The sequence below is a fragment of the Pithys albifrons genome, chromosome 28 (genome assembly GCF_047495875.1).
Source record: "Pithys albifrons albifrons isolate INPA30051 chromosome 28, PitAlb_v1, whole genome shotgun sequence".
In the NCBI taxonomy this organism is placed as follows: Eukaryota; Metazoa; Chordata; class Aves; order Passeriformes; family Thamnophilidae; genus Pithys; species Pithys albifrons.
The window spans coordinates 2792390-2819728 of record NC_092485.1 but is presented as its reverse complement, the minus strand read 5'-3'; the positions used below and the strand labels follow the sequence as shown (position 1 = coordinate 2819728).

The 27339-nt window shown below is 47.6% G+C and overlaps 1 protein-coding gene across 1 annotated transcript; it reads left to right on the top strand.

Moving 5' to 3' along the window:
* Window positions 1–408: 408 nt before the first annotated feature.
* LRIG2 (leucine rich repeats and immunoglobulin like domains 2) lies at window positions 409–26198 on the top strand. The gene is made up of 18 exons (XM_071578489.1): window positions 409–707; window positions 5464–5535; window positions 6009–6083; window positions 6575–6709; window positions 7250–7393; window positions 7524–7667; window positions 8413–8556; window positions 9553–9696; window positions 12325–12405; window positions 13219–13290; window positions 13426–13494; window positions 14853–15016; window positions 16890–17210; window positions 18655–18936; window positions 20017–20466; window positions 20956–21105; window positions 21911–22186; window positions 23052–26198. The coding sequence occupies exons 1-18, from the start codon at window positions 448–450 to the stop codon at window positions 23375–23377; spliced, it is 3309 nt and encodes a 1102-aa protein (XP_071434590.1). The 5' UTR covers window positions 409–447; the 3' UTR covers window positions 23378–26198.
* The last annotated feature ends 1141 nt before the right edge of the window (window positions 26199–27339 follow it).

Genomic DNA, 27339 nt, shown 5'->3' with positions numbered 1-27339 from the left:
AGTGGGCGGGGCTGGCGCTGTAGGCGTGGCTTAAAGTAGCCCCGCCCCCGACTCGCGGCCACGCCCTTCATGGCTCGCATAGCGGCGTGCTGGCAGTTGTGGGCGTGGCTTGGATGTGGCTACGCCCCCATCGCACAAGGTATGTGTTGGGGCGTGGTTTCAGTGTAGCCCCGCCCCTTCTTCCTCGCCCCCTCACCTCCCACAAGGGTCGATGTGCCGCTACGGAGGGCGTGGCTTCGTTTGCGGCCACGCCCCCTCACCGCCCTCACGGCGATGAGCTGGCATCGATGGGCGTGGTTTCTCAGTGGCCACGCCCCTTTCTGCCCCGCCCATCGGTGCCCGCGAGGCTTTGGCGCGCCCCGCGGTGGGCGTGGCCTGTGGCCGCCCCGCCCCTGTCCGCCTGCGCGCTGCGGCGGGTGCGGGCGGGCGGCGGGGCCGGGCCGGGCGATGCGGGGAGCGGGCCCGGCCGTGCGGGCCGCCCGTGGGGCGCTGCCGCCGGCCCCGCTGCTGCCGCCGCCGCCGCTGCCGGTGTTGCTGCTGGTGCTGCTCGTGCTGGCGGCGGCGGCGGCAGCGCTGAGTGCCGCCCCCGAGCCCTGCGCCGCGCCCTGCTCGTGCCGCCGCGGCCTGCTGGACTGCAGCCGGCACCGCCTGCCCGGCGCGCCGGGCCCGCGCAGGATCCCGCCGCTGCCCGCCGGCATCACGGCCCTGTGAGTGAGCCCGGGAGCGGGGCTGGGCGGGGGTGGAGGGGCCTGCTCGCTCCCTGCGGGGATGGGGAAGGGTCTGCGGGGAATTCGTGTGAGGAGCGGCCCAGGGTGCTGGGGGGGCTCAGCCTGGAGGAAAGGAGGGTCAGCGGGGACCTGTTTGCTCTCTGTGACTCCTTGAAATAGGTTGTAGCCAGGTGGGTGTCGGGCTCTGCTCCAGGAGGAGAGGGAACGGCCTCATCCTGTGCCAGCGGAGGGGCAGGTTGGACATCGGGAGGAATTTCCTCGTGGAAAGGGTGGTCAGGCTTTGGAAGGGGCTGCCCAGGGAGGTTTGGAATCCTCACCCCTGGAGGTGTCCAAGGAACGACTGGACGTGCACTCAGTGCTGTGGGCTGGGGGACAGGGTAGGGATGGGGGGGGACAGGGTAGGGATGGGGGGGGACAGGGTAGGGATGGGGGGGGACAGGGCCGGGATGGGGGGCACAGGGCCGGGATGGGGGGCACAGGGCCGGGATGGGGGGCACAGGGTGGGCTCGGTGATCTTGGAGGTCTTTTCCCACCTGAACAATTCTGTGGTTCTGCCCGGGGGGTGCTCGGACAGAGCCTGGAGCATCACGGGCAGAGCAGTCCAGGCCCACAAGGAGAAGCCTCAGTGATCCTCATGGGTCCCTCCAACTCTGAATATTCTGTGATTCCTTAAGAGTGAAAGATTGGAGCAGATCCTTGGAGAGAAAAAGGGTCTGCCCCCGATGGCTCCGTGTGCCAGGGTCGCAGGGTGGGGGTCACACTGGCCTTGCCCTGCTGGGTGTGAGAGGAGGGTGGCACAGAAGCAAAGTGTGGTCAGGAAGGCTGGGGGTGATGCCACTCAGGTCAGGCTGCAGGACACAGTCCCTTAGGATTGTGCTTGGAAATGTTCCTGCCAACCCAGCCTCAGCTGCGTGTTGTGGCAATTCCTCCTGCTCCTGGTTTCCTCTGCATCCCTTTTGCAACCGAGGGAATCCCTCCTTTTCCCTCCTTTAAACCATTGTGGACTCCCCTTGGCGTTTGCTGTTGTTTATCCAAAGAAATCCCACAAAGCAATTAAGAGCCACCCATAATCTCTGCTCCCAAGTATTTAATTACTAGTCTGCTAAATGGTGTTCACACAGGTCAAGCCTTTGTCCTTCCTTGACTGTTACTGTCACAGTCACCGTTGCTTTTGTCACCTTTGGCTACAACATACACAGGTGGAAGTGGTGCTGGAATATGAGGGATATCAAAACCTCCTTCTTGGCACGGAGCTCTCAGTCCCTCTTGGAGTGATTGTGTTTCCCAGTTGATTGAAATGACATTATTCCAGACCAAGAGAAAATTAAACCTGTTGGGCAGGTACTCTAAACATACAAACCACTGTTCAGTTAACTCCAGGAATTCCACTAGCAGGACTCAGCAGTGTAATCTGTGTTAAATACTGGATGTGTCCAAGGAAGCTTCTCAGCTTTTTCCCATTATGTGGTTCTCTCCTTTCCCTGCACAATCAGCAAGTGGAAACGTTTAAGAAAAAAAATGTATATTTCAGCATGGAAATACCATACCTTGTGTGTAAAATCTTCCATGTTTAGAGAGATCCAAAGAATATTTAACTTGTCAGGGAGGGTGTCAGTGCCTGGGGAAGGGAGTTGGCAGTTCATCAGGAGGCTAATAAGCAAGATGATATCCATGCTGGTTGGAAGAGCAAGTTTTCAAGCTTCAACAAATACTTGCATCTTCTCCAAGCTGATAGAGGGTGTGTTTAAAGCTGCTTGGCACAATGTGCAGTGGGAAGAAGCAGAGCTGGCACCGTGCTGTGTTGTGCAATCTGCCATGCTGCAAACAATGAGGGTATCCCAGACTGGTTTGGGTTGGGAGGGACCTTAAAGCCATGGGCAGGGACACCTTCCACCAGACTAGGTTGCTCCAAGCCCTGTCCAACCTGGCCTTGGACACTTCCAGGGATGGGGCAGCCACAGCTTCTCTGGGCACCTGTGCCAGGGCCTGTCCACCCTCACGGGGGAGAATTCCTTCCCAATAGCCCATCTAACCCTGCCCTCTGGCAGTGGGAAGCCATTCCCTGTGTCCTGTCCCTCCATCCCTTGTCTCAAGTCCCTCTCCAGCTCTCCTGGAGCCCCTTTAGGCCCTGCAAGGGGCTCTCCGGTCTCCCTGGAGCTTCTCTTCTCCAGGTGAACATTCCCAGCTCTCCCAGCCTGTCCCAGAGCAGAGGGGCTCCAGCCCTTGGAGCATGTCCATGACCTCCTCTGGACTCTCTCCAGCAGCTCCATGTCCTTCTGATGTTGGACCCAGGGCAGGAGCAGCTCTGCAGGGGGGTCTCACCTGAGTTGGCAGAGGGGCAGAACCCCCCTCACCTGCTGCCCACACTGTGGGACCTGCCCAGCCCAGCCCTGGGGAGGTTTCTGTGCTACAGACACTCATGCCTGGCTCACACTGAGCTTCTCATCACCAACATCCCCAAGTCCTTGTCCTCAGGGCTGCTCTCCATCCTCTCTGTGTCTGTCTCTGTTGTGGCTTTCAGGATTTTCACACATGAAGTGTGGGTGACGTTTTCTCTTCCCTGGGACTGCTCTGGCAGTTCTCAATCTAAATGAGCTATAATGCTTACCAGCTGTTGAAAATTAATCAAAACCTAATTTTTCTGACATGATCACATCCTTGATGTGCTTTTCTCTTAGCTCTATGATATCACTTCACCTGGCTCTGAGGAGTAAAAATTCTTCCTTTTGCCTAACTCTGAATTTCAAACTCCTTGCAGGCAATGCCTGCATTGTGTGGTGGGGTTAGTTTTCTTTTAGATTTTTGTTTCTAATAAGGCCAGGATAGAACTTTTGGAACTTATTCTCATGATGGAAGTGTTCAGGCATCAGTAACTTCATTTTTCCTGTCAAGATATATGTTTTGTGGATTACTTGGCAGGTGATGAAAAGGCTAGGGAAGTCTAGGAGTTAGGAAATATTTTTTTATATGTCTGCAACTTAACATCAGATTCTTTAGAACAAGGAGTTCCAGCCCTGTTTGAAGGGTGGTTGTTGGAAAGGGGAGAGGGAAGCACAATGCTGGTGGTCTCTGTAGTGGTGTGTTTATATATCCTGGTAACCAGAGAGACCATGAATAAAAGTAGATTAGGTATCACTTAATTAGTTCAGCAAGTTCCATTCACAGTAGGTTTTTTGGGTGAGCTCAAATAACTCCCTGCACTGACACCTGTACCAGCACAGGGCCCCAGCTCAGCTGGGCTGGATTAAGGTCATTCTCCATCATCCATAATCAGTTTGGGGGGGATTCTGTTTTATTTACTTAGGAGTTGAAAACCATTTCAATTCAGAATGAATGTTTAGATGTTATGAGCAATACCAGATGAATCTTTAAAATACAAATTTTGCCTGTTTGCTCTGTCTGCACAGCCCTCCCAGTTCCAGTGCAAGGGCTGCTAAAATGATGGATTCTCCCATTTTGGTGTTTCCAAAGCAAGGGAATTGCATCTGGTTCTGCAGGAAAGCAGGAATCTCAGCTGTGTGATGGAATGATCACAGAATCATAGAATGGATTGGGTTGGAAAAGACCTCCCAGATCATCAAGTCCAACCCTTGGTCCAACTCCAGTCCCTTTACCAGATCATGGCACTCAGTGCCACGGCCAAGCTCAGCTGAAAAACCTCCAGGGATGGGGAATCCACCCCCTCTCTGGGCAGCCCATTCCAATGCCTGAGCACTCTCTCTGCAAAGAATTTTTTCCTGATCTCCAAGTTAAATTTGCCCTGGCAGAGCTTGAGCCCATCGTGCCCCCTTGTCCTATTGCTGAGTGCCTGGATCTCTAAACACAGAAAATCAGCCAGTGGGTTTCACTCTGTGTTTAGTGATCAGTCAGTCTGTTTGTAAAAGAAAAGCATCAGTAACAGAAAGTAAATATAAATAATGTCAGAACTGGTTTAAATATGAGCTATTCCCAACTTCTTGAAAGAGGACTTGCTGCAATGAGAACTTTGTTGTAGTTGAAATATGAGTAATAGAAAAACACTTTTCTGGGCTTTTTAAATTAAAATCTTAGTTTCTGACTTGGTAATTAGACAGCAGGTCCTCATCACCCAGGGCTGTCAGTGTTTAGGAGGCATTTGGACAGTGCCCTGATTAATTTGCTTTAACTTTGGGCCAGCCCTGAAGAGGTCAGACAGCTGGACTAGAGGATTGTAGATCACCTCCAACTGAAATATTCTATGCTATTCTCCCTGAAAGCCTTAGAAAAATCAAGTTTCAGTTGCACTCAGCATCCCTGAGGATGGGAATGCTGCTGAGGAACAGCTCAGACTGCCCTGTTTTTGTGTGTCTGGCATTTGGGATTGGCTTCATTGCCACAAGTACCGAGGGACCAAACCTGCAGTGGCTGCACTTGGTCTCTGCTCCAGCTCCTCTTGATTCCCCCTTTTTTTTTTTTAATTGTAGGAATGAATAATTGTTTGCAAACCTGCTTGCTGCTCTATCTGTGTAATTTGCATCTGGCTGTAATTAAAAGAATGCATTAAGGACCTCCTGACTTGCCATGACACCCAAGGTTTTAATAATTCATGGCTAAAATGGGATCTTTACACTGAACCTGAGGGGAATTTAACAACAAATTATCAAGTGGCAGCTCCTTGCTCTTTGCTCATAGGTTTTGATCTTACATGGTTTGGTCTTTTTTTTTTTTTAATTTATTTTATTCCAGGAGCTAAATAACTTCTCTCTCTGTTCCCTAGGGATTTAAGTCATAATCATTTATTATCATCCAACTGGAGCATTGATTTGTCTGTTCATACTCTGCAAGAAGTGTAAGTTGGTTTTTCTGAGGATAAACTCTAAAAGACATCCTACCTAATTCTAATTGGAACATTTCATTGCATGTAGAGGTGCCTGGTCTGACTTGCAGAAATTCAGTAGGAGTTAATTAAAAATGGATGTTCTGTGTTGGCAGCTCATTTTATGTATAAAACTGTTGCTTTTTCATAAAAGATTAAAAGTCCAATGTTTTTAAAGAGAAGTGAGATGCATTTGTTTTGGCTGTAGCTGATTTTAAATGAAAGAGAAGTAATAGTATCCATGCAAATGGGAAAAACTACCATGTTTTACACTTAAATTGTTCAAATTATTAGTATTTAAGCTTTTAGGGGTCTTTTTTGTCAACTGCAAAGTATTATTACTATAATAAACTCATTAAATGCATTGTGATATGAATTATTTCTGCTGGGTAAAGAAGGGTTTTCCTTCTCTTTGAAGTGCCAGTAATTTTTTTTTTCTTTTTAAGGAAAATGAATTACAATGAGCTGAGTGAAATTCCCTATTTTGGAGAAACAACTTCCAATATAACTCTCCTCTCACTGTGAGTAGCAGCTCATCTGCCTTTTTCTTGTTTAACAAATGGGGGAATGTGGTAGAGTTCTGCCATCAAATTGCAGGAAAACATCTCCTTTTGTCTTGAAATGCTGCTCATCTAAAGGGCTTTAGGGAATATGTAAGCACTCTTTAAAGAAATACAAATCAGTTAGACAATCAAGTCACCCTAAATTACCAATAAAGTGCAGTCAACCAAGGCAGGCAGCTTTGAGGGGGAGGGATTCAGGCTGGGAATGACAGTTCCCACAAGGAACAGCCCAGCTACAGGCCTCAGAATGGGAATCTATTCATATGTCAAGGTGGCAAATAGCTCTTGGATTTGCAGTATTGCTTTAGGAATTAACACTTTTGGAAGCATGTGGTGCGTGTCCCATCCAGGAGGTTCATTGATGTTGATACACAGGATCCTGTAGCTGTTTTCAGCAACTGGGAGGATGAGATGTTTTGATAATCATATTTGTTGCTGATCTTTTCCAGGGTGCACAATACCATTCCAGAGATAAATGCTGAGCAACTCCAGCTCTACCTTTCACTGGAAAATCTAGATCTTAGTTCTAATCTTATCTCAGAAATTAAAGCCTCTTCTTTTCCACGGATGCAGCTGAAGTACCTGTAAGTACAAGAGATCTGTTGTGTCTGGGATTTCTGGCTCTGCCATGGTAGTGTTGGAGACCTCACTACTCTTAAGTTACTGTCTTAAAGTAGAGAGCTCTGTTGTCTTTGAACTGGCAGCAGTGCCTGATGGAGCTATAGATGTGCTTGAAATAAAATACTCTTCATACCAATCCATATCCCATTTTCCCAACTAGCATGGGAAACAACTCTGCTGTTGTCCAAGTGCAGGAACATCAGCCAGCAGGGACAGGGAGTGATTTCTGCCCTGTGTGAGTAGATCACCGTGGACAGTTCCTTAACCATGGACATTTTCTTAACCTTGTCTAAGTGAAGCTGGACATGCAGTAAAAACCAGCTCCTTGCACTGATTCCTTTGGGAAAAAGGATTTAACTTGGTATCCCAGAATTCAGATTTCTGATGTGACTACACAAGGAACTTGAGTTCTAATAATATGTGGTCACTCTGAGATGTTTGTGCCATTGTGTTCATAAAGCTCTCCACGTTCTGAAAGGCCTCTTTCCCTTTTCCTTTCCTAGGAATCTGAGTAACAACAGGATAACCACTCTAGAAGCAGGTTGCCTTGATAACTTATCTAGCTCCCTGATGGTGGTAAAGCTGAACAGAAACAGGATTAGTGTGATTCCCCCAAAGATCTTCAAATTGCCTCACGTGCAGTTTCTGTAAGTGACAGTCCTGAAAGCACAGACCCAACATTTCCAGCTGGGTTGGTCACCTCAGCATGTTCTCCACTTTCCCAAAGTGTGCTGCTTGTTGAAAGGTGTCTTAATATTTGATATCATCTTTATAAAGGGAACTGAAAAGGAACCGGATCAGAACAGTGGAAAGTCTGACATTCCAAGGACTGGAGTCCTTAAAATCCTTGAAAATGCAGCGCAATGGGATTAGCAGATTAATGGATGGAGCATTCTTTGGCCTGGGTAATATAGAGGAATTGTGAGTATGGCTATTTGTGGAATTTCTTTAAGGGTCCCTGGCTCTGGAGGGTGTGTTCTGTACAGCTTCCTTTTTTACAGCAAGGCTGTGCTGAGATGTTGATGAAATCACATGAAAAAAGTATTTTTGCTTAATTTTTGTGTCATGTCTGGTTACTTCAGAGGTGGAAAGATACATTTCCTCATCCATGAAGTGCTCAAAGCCAGGGTGGACAGGGCTTGGAGGAGCCTGTTCTGGTGGAAAATGTCCCTGCCCATGGTAAAGGGTTGGAAGTGGATGAGCTTTAAGATCCTTTCCAATCCAAACCATTCTGTGATTCCATGATATTGATGCTTTTCCCACTTGGTGATCAAGAATATTTGACTCTGTAGTTGCTTTCTTGCTGGTTTTCATTTGCAGTCCCCATAACATGGGGCTGTTCTTTGCTCTGTGACTGACAGAGCAAACACCAGGGTGTGCCATGCACTGTTAGCAAAAGGCTTTTAAAAAAGGCAAATTATCTTTGCAAACAGATTGCAGGTTTGTTTCTGCCACTGGATCCCTACAGCTGGTGTTGAGTTACTCAGTTCTTCATGTACTTTAATTAATTCTTTGGATTTTGATGGACTATGGATATAATTGTGCATTTTGTGTTGTGTAAGGCCTCATGTTAGCAAACAACTTTGAGATCCACAAGGTGAAAGTTTATAAATAGATATTTCATCGATTATCTACGTGACAATTGTTTCTCCTTCTAATTCCTTAGAGAACTGGAACATAATAACTTAACAGAGGTAAACAAGGGCTGGCTGTATGGGCTGAGGACATTGCAACAACTCTATGTTAGCCAGAATGCCATCACCAGGATCAGCCCAGATGCGTGGGAATTCTGCCAAAGACTTGCTGAGCTGTAAGTCCTGGGCTGCTTTTCATTAGGGATTTTGGAATGTTGCAATAACAGATTGGCAAGAATTAATTACCCAAGGAAGTACTCCATTTCCTGGTCAGGCCCATGATAATGCTGGGTATTTTACTTATAGGTGTTCTGTAGAGAAATTAATCAAAACACAGTAGTTAATCAGGTAATATCTTCATAAGTGCCGGGTCCTGCCCTTTGGCCACAACAACCCCCTGCAGCGCTCCAGGCTGGGCACAGAGTGGCTGGAGAGCAGCCAGGCAGAGGGACCTGGGGGGACTGAGGGACAGGAAGCTCAACATGAGCCAACAGTGTGCCCAGGTGGCCAAGAAGGCCAATGGGATCCTGGCCTGGATCCAAACTAGTGTGGCCAGCAGGCCCAGGGCAGTGACCCTTCCCCTGGACTCTGCCTTGGGGAGGCCACACCTTGAGTGTTGTGTTCAGTTCTGGGCCCCTCAGTTCAGAAAGGATATTGAGGTGCTGGAGCGAGTCCAGAGAAGAGCAACAAGGCTGGAGAAGGGACTGAAGCACAAGTGCTGTGGGGAGAGGCTGAGGGAGCTGGGGGTGTTTAGCCTGGAGAAGAGGAGGCTCAGAGGTGACCTCAGCACTGTCTGGAACTGCCTGAAGGGAAGTTCTGGTCAGGTGGGGGTTGGTCTCTTCTCCCAGGCACTCAGCAATAGGACAAGGGGGCACGATGGGCTCAAGCTCTGCCAGGGGAAATTGAAGTTGGAGATCAGGTAGAAATTCTTTGCAGAGAGAGTGCTCAGGCATTGGAATGGGCTGCCCAGAGAGGGGATGGATTCCCCATCCCTGGAGGTTTTTCAACTGAGCTTGGCCGTGGCACTGAGTGCCATGATCTGGTAAAGGGACTGGAGTTGGACCAAGGGTTGGACTCGATGATCTTGGAGGTCTTTTCCAACCCAATTGATTCTATGATTCTAAAATTAATCCCCCCTACCTGCCTTTAAATTGTGTGTTCGATGTTTCCAGGGACTTGTCGTCCAACCAGCTCACTCGCCTCAAGGAATCTGCCTTTGTGGGCCTTGGCTTGCTGGAGAAACTAAACCTGGGTGACAATCACATTAGTCACATTGCTGATGGTGTCTTCAGGGGTCTCACAAACCTTCAAACCTTGTAAGTACAGAAAACTTCTCTTTGAAACTTCAGTTTAACGCAGCAGGAGCCTTTGAAAATAGAGACAGTGGGTATTGCACTGTGGAAACCTGAGGGCATTGTGGGTCTGTCCTGCCTGCAGGTGTGGTGGGGCTGGTAATCTTCTGGTTTGCCAAGATAACAGGATTCCAGCCCAGCTAAAACAAACCAAACACTCAGCTTTAGTGGTGGGAAGAAACTGTGACTTGGTGACCTCGTGTCCCGCTGGTTCTGAGAGGTGTGGGCAACTTGTGTACATGCCACTCGTGGAGCAAATAGCCTGGAGCTCTTTGTTCCAGAGGGTTTTGTTGGGGTTGGAACCCCAGAAACCCAGTGGTGAAGCCTTTTGTGTTGCAGAAGGTGTGGCTTAGGCCACCCTGGCTGTGCTGAAGTCACAGACTAGCAGGAGGTCTCGGGTTCCTGTTGCTGTCACAGCCCCAGCTCTGCACTTGTCAGGACCTTTGGCAGCAGCTGCAGCTGTTGGATGTTTCTGAAAAGCCCCAATCCTGTCCCAGGTAGATCTGAGCAGTTGTAATTATCCTAAACAATGGTACTTGAGGAAGGAGTGAAAGTTTACAACTCCTTTGTCACTTCATTAAATAAATGCTTAAATAAGCAAACTCACCAGAGAGATTTATGTAAGCAGTCATATTCTGTTAACCTTAATGCAACCTTTTAATGAAATAATTAAACCTAATTTCTTAGGTTTAGAGCAGCATGAAAAAGAACAAGAGCAGATTAATTAGTAGGTTTTCCTGGGCTCTCAGGGGCATCAGCAGCCAAGGGCCTGGCCCTTTTTTGGGGCTGGAATGTGCAGCACAGAGGGCAGTGGTGATTAACAAGGCTCCAAGCATTCGTGCCCAGCCAGCCATGAGGAGCCAACTCCTCTGTTCACACAATGAGGGGCTTTTTTTTAGGGCTGCTCACTCATTTTGCTAAGTGGTCTGAGTAGTGGAGTGTAAAAATACTTCAAACAACAAGAGACACGGTGTGGGTGCAGGATTAGTTCCATTGTTGGTTGGGTGCTGGTTGGTTCAGTGCTGCTGTAAATATTGCTGTGTGTTCAGCTCCTGCCACTCTGCTGTGCTGCAGAATAAACTGTAAAACTGGCATTAACTGCAAGGTAATCAAAGCAAGGTAGGATTAAAGGTGTATCTAAAAACAGCACTGAAGTTTTCAGTCTTGCCCCATTATTTACTCTGTAATAATGTGAATAGTTTGGCATTTACATTCTCCAGCATTCACTGTCTAACATTCTGAAGCAGACCCTGAGATAATTCTGGAAACAAGTTTTAAATCACAAGAATTAGCAACGTGGAAATAAATTTGGCATATTATTCATCTCATTATATCACATCCATGTCAAGTACTTTAGCTTGAGTAATTTTTAAAGAGAAAAATAATGTGAGCAAGTCTCAAGGCTGTATTTGTTTGGACCTTGTGATGCATGAAACATGAAATTCCTTTTATTTTTGTCCTAAAATTTAAAGTGTATATGCATTAATTGTGGAAGTGACTGCTGCCTGGTGTTAGGAACAAGACTCTCATTTCAAAGAATAATAAGCATCTAATGTATTACCACTGATGGTGTTCTGGAGGTTGATCCCAGTCTCTTCCAGGCTGATGTTCTACACAATTTACAGTCTCAGCTAAGGGATATTTCATTTTTCCACCATCAGCACACAGAAGGAGGTGTTTATATGAGTGTTGTATAAAGTTGCCTGTGTATGTAGGTAGTTTTGTGTCACTTGGAAGCTCCATCAAGCTGTGGCATAGAATAAAACACAGACTATTGTTTATTAGTGTGCTTTCCTTTAAACACACTCCTGTCTGCAGGACTCCTGTGCATGGTGGTATCAAAGCATGCTCTTGGCTCAGTCCATGCCATTCAGGCTAAAAATGCAACTGAATTTATTTCTTCTCCTTTCTAAAAAGCATTTAATCCTCTCCAAACCATATTGCTCTGTTGCCTTTGCTGTTCAGACCTCTCTTCTCCATAAGGGGCTGAAGTGCCTTGCAGAGGTCAATCAGAAATCCCATTAGCTGATAACGAGATTTGTGAGCAGAATATCAACTTCATTCTGAAAATCCACCACTGTGTGCCTGGCAACCCTGCACTGTAACCTGTGTGTAATCTCTTAATATGCTAATGCTGTTATAAGCCTGTTACTGGGGCAGATTAATTCTGCTGCTCTATTGCTTAATTTCCTGACATGAACCAACTTGCTCCAGGAGCCTCTCCCAGCTCCTGGCAAATACTCCATCACATGACAAGTGCTGGTCAGACTGGGGCTTTCCTGAAATACCACATCAGAAAGTTGTGCTGCAGAATTTGTTTGTGGTTCTGGCTGCAGAACTGATCAGGAACAGCTTTCCCTTGCTCCTCTCAAGTGGGATATTCATCTCCTGGCAAGATTAGTTTTTGTGCAAGATTTGAGACCTGCCAGGTGATGCTGTGCCAGAGCACTGTACCTGGCCCAGGCAGCACCAATCTCTCCCCCAGCTCACCACTGGCCATGGTCATGATGATGTTCCAAGGCTTCTTTCTAAATAAAAAGCTTCATTCCAGCTTTTTCAAGGCTTCTTTCTAAGAAAGTTTTTCTCCTGCAGGGACCTGCGGAACAACGAGATCTCCTGGGCCATAGAAGATGCAAATGAAGCCTTTGTGGGACTCAGCAGGCTGGATAAACTGTATGTGTTACAGAGCATGGGAGTGACAGCACTTCCCAGGCATGCAGAGGAGAGAGAGGGCAAACTATTGAGTAATTGTAAAGCAGTGACAGGGCAGGAAACCTTTCTAATGGCAGCTCTTCATTGTTTCCATTTGTGTGCCAAAACCTCCTGATATAAACTTGGGTTCCACATTCAGGGGCATTGGGGTTTAGCACCAATTCAAAGAAATTAAGCATAAATACTTCATTTATTATTGAATACTCACTCTTTGTGATGATGATCAGTTTTTGCACTGCTTTGGTTTGGGTAAAAGTTTCTACTTTTCAAAAAAAAAAAAACAACCCCAAAACTCAACGTATTTTTGAGCAAATATGAAACACTGTTGAATTAACAACTTCTCAGCACTCAGACTGTGCACTTCTCATCCAGTGCCACGTGCTTTGTAGGAAGCTCCATCCTGTGGAGCTCCAGACATGGCTTATTACAAATAGTCTGGTCTGAGGGTGCAGTCCAGGAGCTCATGTGATGGGGCAAACTGGTTTTGGGGAGTTATTTCTCCACTCCCAAGTTCTGCTTATCACTGTTTCATTCTCCTGACTTAAATTATCTTCTGCCACATCTATAACCCAAATCTTTTAAGTTAAGAATAGAAAAGAAACCCTGTTCGTGGGAAAATTAGTTGAGCCTTTAAGGTAAAAAATTAGTATTTGGTGCTTTAGCTCAGCTGGAATTAGAAAAAAACATAGTTAAGCATCACAGGGATCTCCTTTTAGGTCTGGTTTGTGAACTCATAGTGACATTCAGACTGGGATCTGTGGCTTTGTCTTTCAGAATCTTGCAAGGAAACCAGATAAAGTCAATTACCAAAAAAGCATTCTCTGGTCTTGAAGGACTCCAACATCTGTAAGTACTTTACTTTGTACAACTTCTAATTATTTATCAACTTCAGTCTTGTATTCTCTGTCAGTTTTTCAAGAATTTAACTGAAGGCATCATGTGAAATCTCACCCATTATTGTGCTCTTTGCTTAACTTACAGAGATTTAAGCAACAATGCAGTAATGTCCATCCAAGAAAATGCCTTTGCCCAGGCTCAGCTGAAGGAGCTGTAAGTTCATGACAATTATATAGAGATTCTCTACAAGCCCTTCCTTGGCAAGAATCCCTCAGCCATTGGCTGAAGTTGTCAAAGTGTGTCTGCTTTCATCCTGAAATATATGTAGAAATGCTGGTAAATTAAGATCTTAAAGTTGGGAGCTGTATATTTAGATTTAAGGCCTGATAAAATCTACACTTCCATTTCTTTAGTTGCAATTAGTAGGAGGTAATTTTTTCTGGCAGTGCTGAACCATTAAGTTTTTCATATCTTACAGTTTTGCAGCAAGTTCAGCTCAGCCCTCACTTGAATGTGAAACAAAAGAAATAATCCATCAAGAATCTTTCAGGGGGCTTAGCAAACCCTACATTGTAACTTCCTATTTTTGAGGCTAGGGAAAGGCTTTAAAACTTGCAGCTAGACAAGATTTTTTACATGCTCAGCAGATGTTAAAGCTGCTGGAACCTCTTGTGGTCTTCAGACATTTGAAGTACTATGATGTGAAGTGACCTTCACACCCAAGACCAATCTTCCTGCAACACAGTCCCTTCTGTGAGATAAAGTCTCTGCATATCATGTGATCTGGTCTAAAACTGCTATTCCATTTCATAATCTTGGCCAGATGGATTCAATCTGCAAGATCTGCCAGTGTGAGGAGACAGATTGGAGGTGCTAAAGATTTCTTTGCTTTCTCTGATGTATTTTGAAAGTGAGGAATCATTGGTATGTTCAGGCAAAGAGCAGGGTGGGATCCTGGCTTGGCTGGTGCCTCTCCTTTCCCACTCCTGGATTCATCTCTTGGCAGGTCTCCAGTCAGTCATAACTCAAACATAATATTTAGGAAACTTGGGAAGCAGGTGGTGGGGAGGAAGTGACCCCTTATTGTTTCTTGTTGGCAGTTGTTCTGTGGGGCAGAGAAAACGCTCTGCAGTTGATACCTGTGTGAAAAAAATCAGTGTTAAATCTGTATCAGCTGGCATGAAAATGAGAATTGAGGCTTCTACTCATTTCTTAGTGGCAAGTGTGTTTAGTTGGAGACATGGAGCTGCTCTGCAGTGTTGCTCCTTTTAATTGCTTTAAAAAGGGATGAGATAGTTGTAAAGATGGGCTTAGTGTTTGGGGGGATTTTTTTAAGAAGTTGAAACTCCAAGGTTATGTTCTCCAGAATTAAAAAGAAATTTAAGGTTTTAATGCTGACGTAGAGGAGATGTTTCTGTCTTAAATAGCCAAGATTTTGCAATAAATACCCATAGGTTGAAAATAATACTCTAAATCCTGGCAGTTTTGAGAGCAGTAAGTTGTTTTGCTGCATGGAATCAGCAATGTGAAATATCCTTTAATCACATTTTTGCTTTGCCCTGTTTCTGCAGAGTTCTGAACACCAGCAGCTTGCTGTGTGATTGCCAGCTGAAGTGGCTGCCCCAGTGGCTCACTGAGAGCCACCTGCAGCAGGCTGTGGATGTCACCTGTGCCCACCCCGAGTGGCTGGCAGGACAGAGCCTTCTCAGCGTGGCCCCTGATGACTTTGTCTGTGGTTTGTATTTTTAATGACTCCTGATACAGAAGCATGATAGTACAGGGCTGTGCAGCTGAAATGAGGCTGCAGTGGAGTGGAGTCTCTTGGTCTTGGCTGTGATGCACATGTACATCAGGTTGGGATTTAATCCTCACAGAGTCAGAGACTATTCTGTGTTGGAAGGGACCCACAAGGATCATCGGGTCCAACTCTTTAAGTCAATGGCCCACACAGGGGATTGAACCCATGACCTTGAATTCTGCTTCTCTTTGCTCTGTTCTGGGGTGTTTGAGCACTGCAGCTAACCTGAGGGAGTAATGCTCTGAGACTGCATTGTTTTTTTTGTTTAACTTACTATTAAAACCCAATTTTGCTGCCATCCTCTCTGCTCATGAATCCCATGAGCTTTAGAAGGGCTGTTTGACACTTCCTTTCTGGTTCTTGTCCATACCAGCAAGGCTGGAGTATCACAGAATCATGGAATGGTTTGGATTGGAAGGGACCTTAAAGCCTGTCTCATTCCACCCCCTGCCATGGGCAGGGACACCTTCCACCAGCCCAGGTTGCTCCAAGCCCTGTCCAACCTGGCCTTGGACACTTCCAGAGATGGGGCAGTCACAGCTTCTCTGGGCAATGATTAGAGTAGTTCAGACTCTGGCACATTCTCTGGTGCTCCATTTCTGTGATGTTTTTCTGGTCTCTGCTACCACAGTTTCAGACATAAGCCTGTTGAGTTTTGTATCCAAACTGTGAGATGAAAAGCTCAGAGACTTCACCAGAGTCCCAGGTGACATCTGGCAGGCCTGGAATTACCCTGGTGTTCCCTTTTCCAGGTGAGCAGTCTGATAAGCGTTACTTGAGTATAAGCAGTTCTTTTATTGCTTTGGGAGTAAAGGCTGCAATAATCAGCATGTAGGTGCAATCACCCACTTCTCCACTCCACCATCACCGACCGCTGTGGTGCCTGACAGAGCTCTGTGTGTACCTGTGAGAGTGTCTGTGCTGAAATAATGGGTTTTGAAGTCACTCTCATTGAGTGGGATGAGATAGTGAACTGCCAGCTTGTTACACATTGTACTTGTAGAACTTAATGGCTCTTCAGGATATTTAAACTATCTGAAAGTAAGTGTCAGTGCTTCATAAAGCAGCCTGGCTCTTCAGCTGGGCAGGGCTTTTGGGTGTGAGCTCAATATAGCAGGTTCCAGACAGCTGGATCAAAGGCAGGGCTGCTCAGCACCACACTTGCACGCTGCTGGTTTCAGTGCTGCTCCTGCCTGCCTGTGGCTCTAACCCTCCTGCCCAGAGTGACTTGACTGAGGCTGGTGAAAGGACTTGAGCACAAGTGCAGTGAGGAAAGGCTGAGGGACCTGGGGTTGTTTAGCCTGGAGAAGAGGAGGCTCAGGGGAGACTTATCATTCTCTACAACTACATGAAAGGATGTTGTAACCAGGTGGGGATTGGTCTCTTCTCTCAGGCAACCAACAGTAGGACAAGAGGGCATGGGCTTAAGCTCTGCCAGTGGGGGTTTAGGTTGGATATCAGAAAAAAATTCTTTACAGAGAGAGTGGTCAGGCATTGGAATGGCCTGCCCAGAGAGGGGGTGGATTCTCTGGCCCTGGAGGTTTTTAAGATGAGACTGGACGAGACACTGAGTGCCATGATCTGGTAATCAAAGTGGGGTTGGATTAAAGGTTGGACTTGAGGATCTTGGCGGTCTCTTCCAACCCAACTGATTCTATGATTCTATTCTATGATTCTACGACTTCCAGCTGCAAACAGCTGAACTTGTGATGTCTGTTCCCAACATTTCCTTTCTGCTCACATCGAGTTCTCCTGCAATATTAATCCAAGCTGAAGAGAGGAAAGGAGCTGATGGTGGTTTTCTTTGCAGACAACTTCCCGAAGCCGCAGATCAGGGTGCACCCCGAGAGCACGGTGGCCCTGCGGGGCACCAACGTGACCCTTCGCTGCAGCGCCGTCAGCAGCAGCGACTCGCCCATGGCCACGGCCTGGCGCAAGGACAGCGAGGTCCTGTACGATGCTGAGGTCGAGAACTTCGCCAGGTACCAGCAGCAGAGTGCTGAGGTGCTGGAGTTCACCACAGTCCTGCACCTCTTCAACGTGAACTTCACCGATGAGGGCAAGTACCAGTGCATTGTCACCAATCACTTCGGCTCCAACTACTCCAACAAAGCCAAGCTGACTGTCAATGGTAAGTGGTAATGGCCACAAAGGCAAATCACTTTGCACCCAATGTAGGGGTGACTGTAAGTGCATCCCTTAAGGAAAGCAGTTTGGAGTTCTCCCTTACAGAGAAGAGAGCTACCTGTGGTGTGTGGGGGGGTCCTGTGACCAATGAGATGCTTTGGTGAATGTGAGGTGAATGGGCCAGCCAATAATGTCATGGCATGTTGGATGTGAGAGGATATAAAAGGTGTGCATGTTACTGAGAATAGAACTACTAGGAACTACTACTACTACCATGAGCTATGAGGAAACTGTGAAACTATCTTGAATAAACTCTTGTAAGCCTTCTGATCAAACCTTCTGATGCTGCGGTGCCTGAGCTCTTCTGACCATCATTCACACTGCCCCGTTATTCGGGATAAGGGAACCCCAATAAATGGTGACCCTGATAACCCAAAGCTTTATTTAAAAACCTACAAGTACTTTCCACTAGAGCTGGCCCAAAATAGTCTTGTGGGTCTGTCTAACTGGGATTTAAAAGTATCAAATCGTAAAGCAGGAAAGGAAAGGAAACAAGAGATTTTGGTTTTTCGTGGGTGAAAAGCCTCTGTTCACTTTTGGAAAGTGGCAGTTATCTCCCATGCTTTGTTAGAACACAATTAGTTGTTCATCTAGTTAATTGGAGGTGGAATTCTTTAAACTAAAAGCTCCCTCTGCTGTCGCCTCAGAACTCAGCACCTTTCCCCGTGCAAAACTGGGGAAGGCACATGAAAATCAGTGGTGGGACTGGAAACATTCTGAAAAGTTGAAAGAGAAGTCTTTTTTTATCTTTAGCCATCATGATTCTCTTTGAGAAGCCAATGTTCACATCAGTCAGCAGATCACTGATCCCCAAAGTACCTGGGAGCAGAGATGATGAGGTGAAGTTCACCTTTCCTGTTACCAGGGGAAAAACAAGTGGGACGAAGAGTTTAGGTTTCCCTGTCTGTTCCCCATGAGAAATCTGGTTCTTCACATCATCTTAAATGAACTTAATGGTTTTGAACAGAAAGAGAGTAGTTTATATGGGATATTAGGAAGAAATCCTTCCCTGTGAGGGTGGGCAAGCACAGGTTGGGCAGAGAAGCTGTGGCTGCCCCATCCCTGGAAGTGTCCAAGACCAGATTGGACAGGGCTCGGAGCAACCTGGGCTGGTGGCAGGTGTCCTGGTCTGGTGGCAGTTGAGCTTTAAGGTCCTTTCCCACCCAATCCATTCTATGGTTCTGTGAACACTGTATACACTGTATTTAATTTTGTAAGAAAAGCTCTTCGAAATTATCACTAAAAGTTTGTGCAGTTCTTCCCAAGAATTTGCCCCATTCCCTTAGGGACAACCTCAGGTACATTTCACATGTGTTTGTTTCCAGATTTTCTCTCTGCTGTGGAGCTTTTGCTGCTATTTCCCTGAAACTGTGTGTGCTTTGATGCAGAGCTCCCTTCTTTCCTGAAGACCCCCATGGATCTCACGATCCGCACCGGGGCCATGGCCCGGCTGGAATGCGCTGCCGAGGGCCACCCCACCCCACAGATCTCCTGGCAGAAGGATGGGGGCACAGACTTCCCAGCTGCAAGGGAGAGGAGGATGCACGTCATGCCCGAGGACGACGTGTTCTTCATCGCCAACGTGAAGATGGAGGACATGGGCATCTACAGCTGCATGGCCCAGAACATCGCGGGGGGGCTGTCGGCCAACGCCACCCTGACCGTGCTGGGTGAGTCCTGTGCTGGTCCTTGCTGGCAGATGGATCCCTCCACCCCTGCCCTAGTAATGAAATCCCAGGAAATGGAGGTAAAATGCACAGAGCAGCACTTGGTGTGGTTTTTGAAAGGTGAAGCTTTAGAAGCTGAGCTCCAGGGCTGCCCAGTGGAGCTGGAGGTGGTGTGAGCTTCGAAGGGGTCTGAGGGACCACTCTCACTCCAGCAGTGTTGATCAGGCAGGTAATTTGTGTTGCCTTAGAGCAAATTTAGTCACAGGTAACATGAACCTGTGGTCAAGAAGGCCAGTGGGTCCTGGGTGCATTAAGAAGGGCATGGCCAGTAGGTCAGAGAGGGGATCCTGTCCCTCTACTCATCCCTAGTGAGGTGCATCTGGAGTGCTATGTCCAGTTCTGGGCTCCTTGGGACAAGAGAAATATGGAGCTTCTGGAGTGGTTCCAGCACAGGGCAACAAAGATGGTGAAGGGACTGGAGCATCTCTCTTACAAGAAAATGCTGAACAGTTGGAATTGATCCTCTTAAAGGTCTTTTTCCAACTTAAAGGATTCCATGGACATCTGGGGGACCTGGGCTTGATCAGCCTTGGGAGAAAATGGATGAGAAGGGACCTCATCCGTGTCTATCAGTATCTGCAGGGAGGTGTCAGAGAGCAGGGTTAGATGGGATATTGGGAAGGAATTCTTCCCTGTGAGGGTGGGGAGGCCCTAGAGACGCTGTGGCTACCCCATCCCTGGAAGTGTCCAAGGCCTGGGTGGATGGGGCTTGGAGCAACCTGGGTTGGTGGAAGGTGTCCTGGGGTGGAATGAGATGAGCTTTAAGATCCCTTCCTACCCAAGTGCTCAGGCATTGGAATGGGCTGCCCAGAGAGGGGGTGGATTCACCATCCCTGGAGGTTTTTAACCTGAGATTGGCCGTGGCACTGAGTGCCATGATCTGGTAAAGGGACTGGAATTGGACCAAGGGTTGGACTTGTTGATCTTGGAGGTCTTTTCCAGCCCAATCCATTCTATGATTCTATGAAACCATTCAACAAGTCTGTGAAATCACAACTTCAATTTTTTCCTCCACCACCCCAGAAACCCCTTCCTTCGTGAGGCCCCTGGAGGACAGGACGGTGAGCCGTGGGGAGACCGCAGTCCTGCAGTGCATAGCTGGGGGCAGCCCTGCCCCTCGCCTCAACTGGACCAAGGACGACGGGCCCCTCACCGTCACCGAGCGCCACTTCTTTGCCGCGGCCAACCAGCTGCTCATCATCGTGGATGCTGGGCTGGAGGACGCTGGCAAGTACACCTGCATCATGTCCAACACGCTGGGCACTGAGCGTGGCCACATCTACCTCCACGTCCTGGCATCCCCCAACTGTGACTCCTCCCAGAGTGGCATTGCCCACGAGGACGATGGCTGGACGACCGTCGGCATCGTGATTATCGTCGTCGTGTGCTGCGTGGTGGGCACGTCCCTGGTGTGGGTCATCGTCATCTACCACATGAGGAGGAAGAATGAGGATTACAGCATCACTAACACAGGTAAAGTGCAAAAGCAACAGGGTTTGGCCCCATTTTTCATCCAAAACGCTTGAAATTCCTGGATTCATTACAGATGGATAAGATTAAAGAACTGAAGACTTCCTTCTCAAATCCCTTCAGGGATTTGCTCAAATTCCTTCATTTTAGAGGCTCTTTTAAATACCCAAAGTGTGCTAATTCCATTCCTTATACACTAGATCTGTCCTACATTGAGGGAAAGCAGTAAAGTTTGGAAGTAAATATTTGAATGAACTTAGAAATATTTTCAGGACCTGGAATAATGTGTGTAAATTTCCATTCCCTGTATGTTTAGAACCAGCTATGTGGATTTTTAATCACTGATATAGAAAAAAGATAACCAGGTAGGAAAGAAAGATACCTACATGTGAGTTGAAATTGTGGATGTTCTTGTTAATGTGGAGAGAAGTGCTGGAAATACCTTGAAATCTTCATGCTGTTGATGTCCTGAGTGTTAATTGTGCCTTGCAGAGGAGATGAACCTTCCTGCTGACATTCCCAGCTACTTGTCCTCCCAAGGAACACTGTCAGAGCCTCAGGAAGGCTACAGCAACTCAGAGGCTGGGAGCCATCAGCAGCTGATGCCTCCAGCTGGCAGCTACGTGCACAAGGGCACAGATGGTAAGCAGAGCCCTCAGGTGTGTTACCTGGGCCTCAGCAGATGCCAGGGCACAGTCTCGTCCTCAGGTTAAGTGCCAAGGTGGATTTTGCTCCTGCTGCTTTCCTTTGGCATCTCAAGAGCCCAGGCAACAAAAGTGGAAGTAGGTTTTGCTGGGATGATGATTTGCTGTACCTCTTGTCCTTGGTGTAGAGTTCCTGCCTCTGCCAGACATCCAGTTGGCTTCCTACAATCATAACTAAGGGCGCTGCACTGTGTCCTACCTTGTTTGGACACTTTTCAGGATACTTGTGTCATTGATGCTGTTTTTTACCATCAGTCCTTCTGTAGACTGGCTTGAAAAGGGGCCCCTCAGTGTAAGTTTCTCACTCCTGTCCCATGATCCATTCCCTCTGGTCCAGTCCCACTGCACTGGAATGTGTATCAGGAAGGAGATGAGAAGCAGCTCATCTCAGTGACCAGTTTATCATCAGGTCTGAGGTGTGTGGGCAGGCAGGGACAAGTCAGGTCCAAGAGCAGATGTGCACAGCTATCCCAGTTTGATCCCAGGGCTCTTCCAACCTAGTTCCCAACAGGGCTGCACCCTTTTACCCATGAAATAGGGGAGCATGTCCGTGGTTTCCCATGGTCACCCTCAGAAGGGCAGTGCTGTGGAGAATTTGAGTGAGGAGAGCCTGGGATTTCTCATGTGTCCTCTCAAGCCGAGCAGTCTGAACTCTATGAAGGCCCTTCAACCTGTGCTGCTGTAATCCACCAGGCACCCTCATCCTTTCTGAGAGTATTTTGGTTTTCCCTCCTGTTCCTCAGGTGGAGCAGCACCATTGGTGATCTGCCCAGACTGTTACGACAATGCAAACATCTACTCCCGCCCCCGAGAGTACTGTCCCTACGCCTTCATCTCCGAGGAGGACCCCCTGGACCCAGCACTCCCCAACCTCATGGTGCCCAAGGAAACGTACTCAGCATGCTCCCAGCATGAAGCCAGTACTCTGGATAATCTCTTGACTGACAGAGACATGCCTGTCTTTCTTACCAACCACGAGAAAATCAGTGAAAAGAAAATCTCCTCCCAGCAGATTAATGGTGAGTGTCCCCTTTTTCCTTTTTGTTCCTTTGTGTTCGTTTGGCTTTCCTTGTGCTGCCCTTCACTGTGGCCACACAGTTAATCCTTCAAGTGCCTGTAGTCTGTTTATTAACCACCTGATCCCCAGTCTAGCTCTCAGTTTGCATCCAGTACTCAGGATTGAAGAGAGTGATGTTAAAAATACGGAATTTCTGCAGTTCATCTCTTAAAGTTTGTGGAATGTGAGCCTTTGAATGCACTTCAAGGACATCTATTAACCAAAAGCTGGAGCTTCACTTGAGAAATTCAAATAGCCCTTCTGTTTGAGCTGGCCTGAGGTTCAAAGAACTCCCTAAATTGGTTGTTTTTCTGTTGACTTTCTTCCAGATCTCCTTTTTAAAAATTCATACTGAAACCGTGTGTGTTTCTGGTTACTGAAACAGATTGCTGGAAAGGGAGAGCATCCAGTAAAATACACTCTCCAAACCCGAGAAAATAACCTCAGGACTGTTACTGCTGAGTCACACAGCTCAAATCTGTCTGAAATCTGAGTGTGATTGATCTCTGCTCTGTGTGAGCAGTGACGGCACCCGAGGGAATGGCTGGAGCTGTGGCAGGGAGAGTCAGGTTGGATCTCAGGGAAAGATTCTTCCCCCAGAGGGTGGTGAGCACTGAACAGGCTCCCAAGGGCAGTGGGCACAGCCCCAAGGCTGCCAGAGCTCAAGGGGTGTTTGAACAATGCTCTGAGGGACAGGGTGGGATTGTTGGGGTGTCCGTGCAGGGACAGGAGTTGGACTGGATGGTCCTGGTGGGTCCCTCCCAGCTGAGGATATTCTGTCATCGCATGAACTCGCTCCTGTTCACCTTCTCATTTTCCTTCCTCAGAGCCCTTCCAGGTGCCTCTGTGGGGAGTCAGCAAAGACCTGGCTCACCCTCACCCACATTTCCTGCACCACCCTCCAGCCCGGGAGGTTCCACGGCCCCTCCGGAGCGACGGAGCTGCCGGCAGCGAGCGGGACCAGCCCTGCCCCAGGGGCTGCCCTGAGAGGGACCAGCCCTGCCCCAGGGGCTGCCCTGAGAGGGACCAGCCCTGCCCCAGGCCCTGCCACGAGCAGGACCAGCCCTCCCCCAGGCCCTGCCACGGGCCACGGGAGCACAGCTTGGATTTTAGCAGGACACGGAGCGTTCACGACCACAGCGAGACCACGTAAGGCACTTGAGTGACGCCTCGCAGGCAAACCCCCATCAACTGACTCTTTTCTACCTCAGGACTAACCCCAAGGCCAAAGATGCTCGTTTATGTGTGTCTGCAGTTATTAAACAGCCTCTCTTTGGAGGAGGTGGCACATGCCCTTTTTCCTCGGATTTCTCTGGTGGGAAATGGGACTGTGCACCAGAGGACACGTGGATGATTGGTGCTGTCTACAAAAATAGCATTAAAGCATGGATTGTGTGGTGCTGGGAGCAGCCTTTGTGTTGGTGCATGCCTTGGAAAGCTCTCAAGAATGTGTGTAGCTATTTCACAGTGCTCTGTCTGCTTGGAAACAAACCATCAGGGCCTCCTTCATGGAATTCCCCAGGAATTGTAAGCATAAAACTCTTGGCCAGCTTTTCCTTCCTCAGACTGTTGGCAGGTGTCTGTTACCAGTCTGTTTGGGGCTTGTTTTCTCCTATGAATAATGGACTCCAGTTGTAAATAAATTTGCATTTATAAATATTTTGTATACACTAAGCATATAAATGTGTTGGCTGTAATGTAAATATATTTTTTATTATGCCAAAGTATGTATCATACTGTTAGTCTTGACAGCTGCATATCAAGCCATATGGGAGGTTTGGGGGGTACTGAAAGCTCGTTTGTGAGGGGATAGAGCTGTCTTTGTTTTGGAAAGGAGTGAATTTACTTATAGATATGTGGTGAAACTGTGATGAATTTCATTGTTGCCTACAACTCTGTGTGCATTAAGCTGATCCAGTGTGTGATACTCGCAGAATTCCAAGTTTTATCTAAGCTTTTACCTTTAAAAGAACCTTCATATTGTGTATATTGAGAGTCTCAATGTATTTTTCCTAGCTGACAATTAAGTGAACTTCTAAAAAGAATGTGATGGTGAAAAGGATCAGGTAAATTGGGACAGCACTTGATAAATACTTAGTGAACTATACTGTGGGTTTTCTGTCTCCTCTTCACAGCCAAAGGCATAAAACACTTGTGCCCTTTTCTGTTGTAAAGTATCAGACAAAATTGTTGAACTCAGTGTGGCCTTAGACCTCAGTGTGGCCAAAATGTTTAAGTGTTTGACAGGTGGGAAATGAAACAATGCAGGAAAACGACTCAACACTGAAACTCTTGCTGAGACAGAGGAGGTGCAGACTTCATAACTCCAGTGGGATGTGCCTGACAAAATTAGGAGGAAGAACATTATAAAGACTTCCTGAGAAGTTCTTTCTTCTAGGAAAGTGTCCTGTTGTGTAAAGGGGTTAAAGACTCCTCAGGGATGGGTTTTCAGCAGGTGCTTTGTGCTCAGCTGTGCTCTGTGCTCACACCTGAAGACTTGAGGTGGCCTTGCTGGTCCCTGGTGCCTTTTTTGGAGCTGTAGGATTTGTACCCAAACAACACCAGCTGTGTGGTATTTTTATAAAGACAGAAAACCCCGTTTGGCCCAGCCCAAGAGAGGTATGTGAGACTTCCCATTGATCCATTCCTAGACAGGAGAGTGTGTGACTGAAGTGTGAGGTGCAGCCGTGCAGAGTCACAGCTCAGACTTCAGAGGCTGTGGAGTATTTGAGTAAATGAGGAAACACTGGGAATAATGATTCTTTTCCCACGGCTCTTTGGGCATGAATAATAGTCAGATCTGTGCAAATGAGCAAATATTATCAAGGGTTCTTCCCATGCTCTCAAAGCCAGTGTGGCTGCTTTGAGAGCAGTTTGAGTGGGAAGAGCATCCAGTTGTCCCTGACCTTTGGGTACAGCAGTGTGAAACACAGGTGTGTTAATTTTGGGGTTCTGACAGCTGAAATGTTTTCATAACATAAAAAAGAACCTTAAGTTCATTCCTTTCTGTTTTTATTTCCTCCAGGCTTTTCCTCCCCAGACAGCATTTAAGACACGGTGCTTATTCTCAGTCCTGAGTGATTCCTGCTGCAGGAACCCAGTACTGTCACTTTAAATCCAGATGAGAAAGGTCATGTCATGAAACTGCAGCAGCAGCAAAGTCTCATCCTTCTGGGCTGCTCTCTGCAGGCAGCCCCTCAGGGTGCTGCTGGAATGTGACATTCCCGGGAGTGGGAAAAGGCCATCCCAGCTGCTGCCCTGTCTCCCATCACTGCCTGGGAAACACTTGCTCCTTTTCCTTTCATCCCTCCCTCTCTCCTGAGGAGCTGAGCTCACTGAGATCTGTCCCAGTGCCCCTGGGGGTGTCCCAACCTTGGCAGTACCTGGGGCACAACTCCCTGGAGTGAGGGAATTCCTGTTAGGGAGGTGAGACCTGCTTGGCCAGGACCAGCATTTAACATTCCTGCTGTGTGCACCAGGCCAGGGCTGGCTCCTGGAGCCTCTGAGGAGCTAAAGCTGCTCCCCTCTGAGGCCTATGGAAGCTGCCACCCTGAATTAGGACATTTACAGCCTTCCATGAGCATTTAAAGTCCATAAGCTGGTTGTAAATAGCCGATGATTGTAAGTAGGTGACACTTTGCTGCACTGGGGAAAAACTTCCTTGGTAGACTTGGGTTAAAATCCTGTGTCTCTTCTCTCCCTTTGCTCCAGGGGTACAGAGGGGACAGGGTGGCCTTTCTTTTTTCAATAAAAACAAGCAGTTTCTTCAATCAATGCCAAAGCACTACCAGAACAGGAACTTAGGGGTTCAGAGGCAGCAAGACCAAAGCTGCTCCTGCTCCCTGTTGCTATTTCTTAGTGTCTTATTTATATTTTTTTCACATAAGAATGTATATTTTGTATAGCATGTGTAATATATGTTTGTCTATTGTAATATACATCCATTCAATAAAATGATATATACATTAAGCATCCAGAGTGACACTGTTGATTTCCAGATGGAATAATTCAATTTTGTTCTGTGATATTTAATTTTCATAGGGGGGAAAAACAGAGTAGACTGCTGTCTAGGTGGGTTCTTGGGAATCTGGTTCTGAGGGTTGGACAAGGTGACCTCCAGAGGGTTTTTCCACCTCAATCATTTACTGATTCTGTGATTCTCAGTTCAGCTTTCCTGCAGGAAGCACCTGTGCCCTTTTTGGAGAATGTTGGGTGGTTCTCCCATGGTGCTGTTGCCTCTGGGCCAGGAGCCTCGTGGATCACTGTGCTCCCAGTGCTGCCCTCCTGCCTCTTGGATCCTCTGAAGCACCAAAGAGATTTTTCTTTCCAGCAACAAACTGTCAGCAGAGCAGTGAGAGCATCTTCCAAGGGCCTGCTGCAGGAGGTGCCTCCAGCTTCCCTCCTGAAAGCCCATGTGAGTTTTTTGTTCCTTTGAATAACTCCCTCTCTTTCTTCTGCTGGTTGATGTTCTGATAATTAATCCCCTTTGCTCTCCTGTTCTTTGTTCTTCACTGTGAATCCCATTCCCAGCTCCCAACGTGGTGTAGCTTTTCCAGATTAACCCAAGTTCCTGTGGCTGCCTCATCCCCTGCTCTTGCTGACAGTGACGTTTGCACCCAGGGTAAGGGCTCCCAAGAGAGGACTTTGCACAAGGGCAGGTTGTGACAGAACAAGGGGAGTGGCCTTAAGCTGAAGGAGGGAAGGTTAGATTAGATATTGGGAAGAAATTCCTCCCTGTGAGGGTGGACAGGGGCTGCCCCATCCCTGGAAGTGTCCAAGGCCAGGCTGGACAGGGCTTGGAGCAACCTGGGCTGGTGGGAGGTGTCCCTGCCCATGGCAGGGGGTGGGATGAGGTGAACTTTATAAACCATTCTGGGGTTTCCCTGGAGCTGAAGCATTCACAGACTGTCCAGAGCATTCCCCAGATCCCAGCTTTTTGTGTGCTCTTACATCTTTTCAAGCCACCACAACTGCAGGGGAATGGCCTCCATGATCCAAGCCTGCCCCACAAGCCTTGATTTATCCAGAAGTGTTTTGGAACCCCACCCCATCCTGTGATCATTTCAACAAGATGCTCAGGAAAAACCTGCTATTGCCTTCCCTGGTAAATTCAGC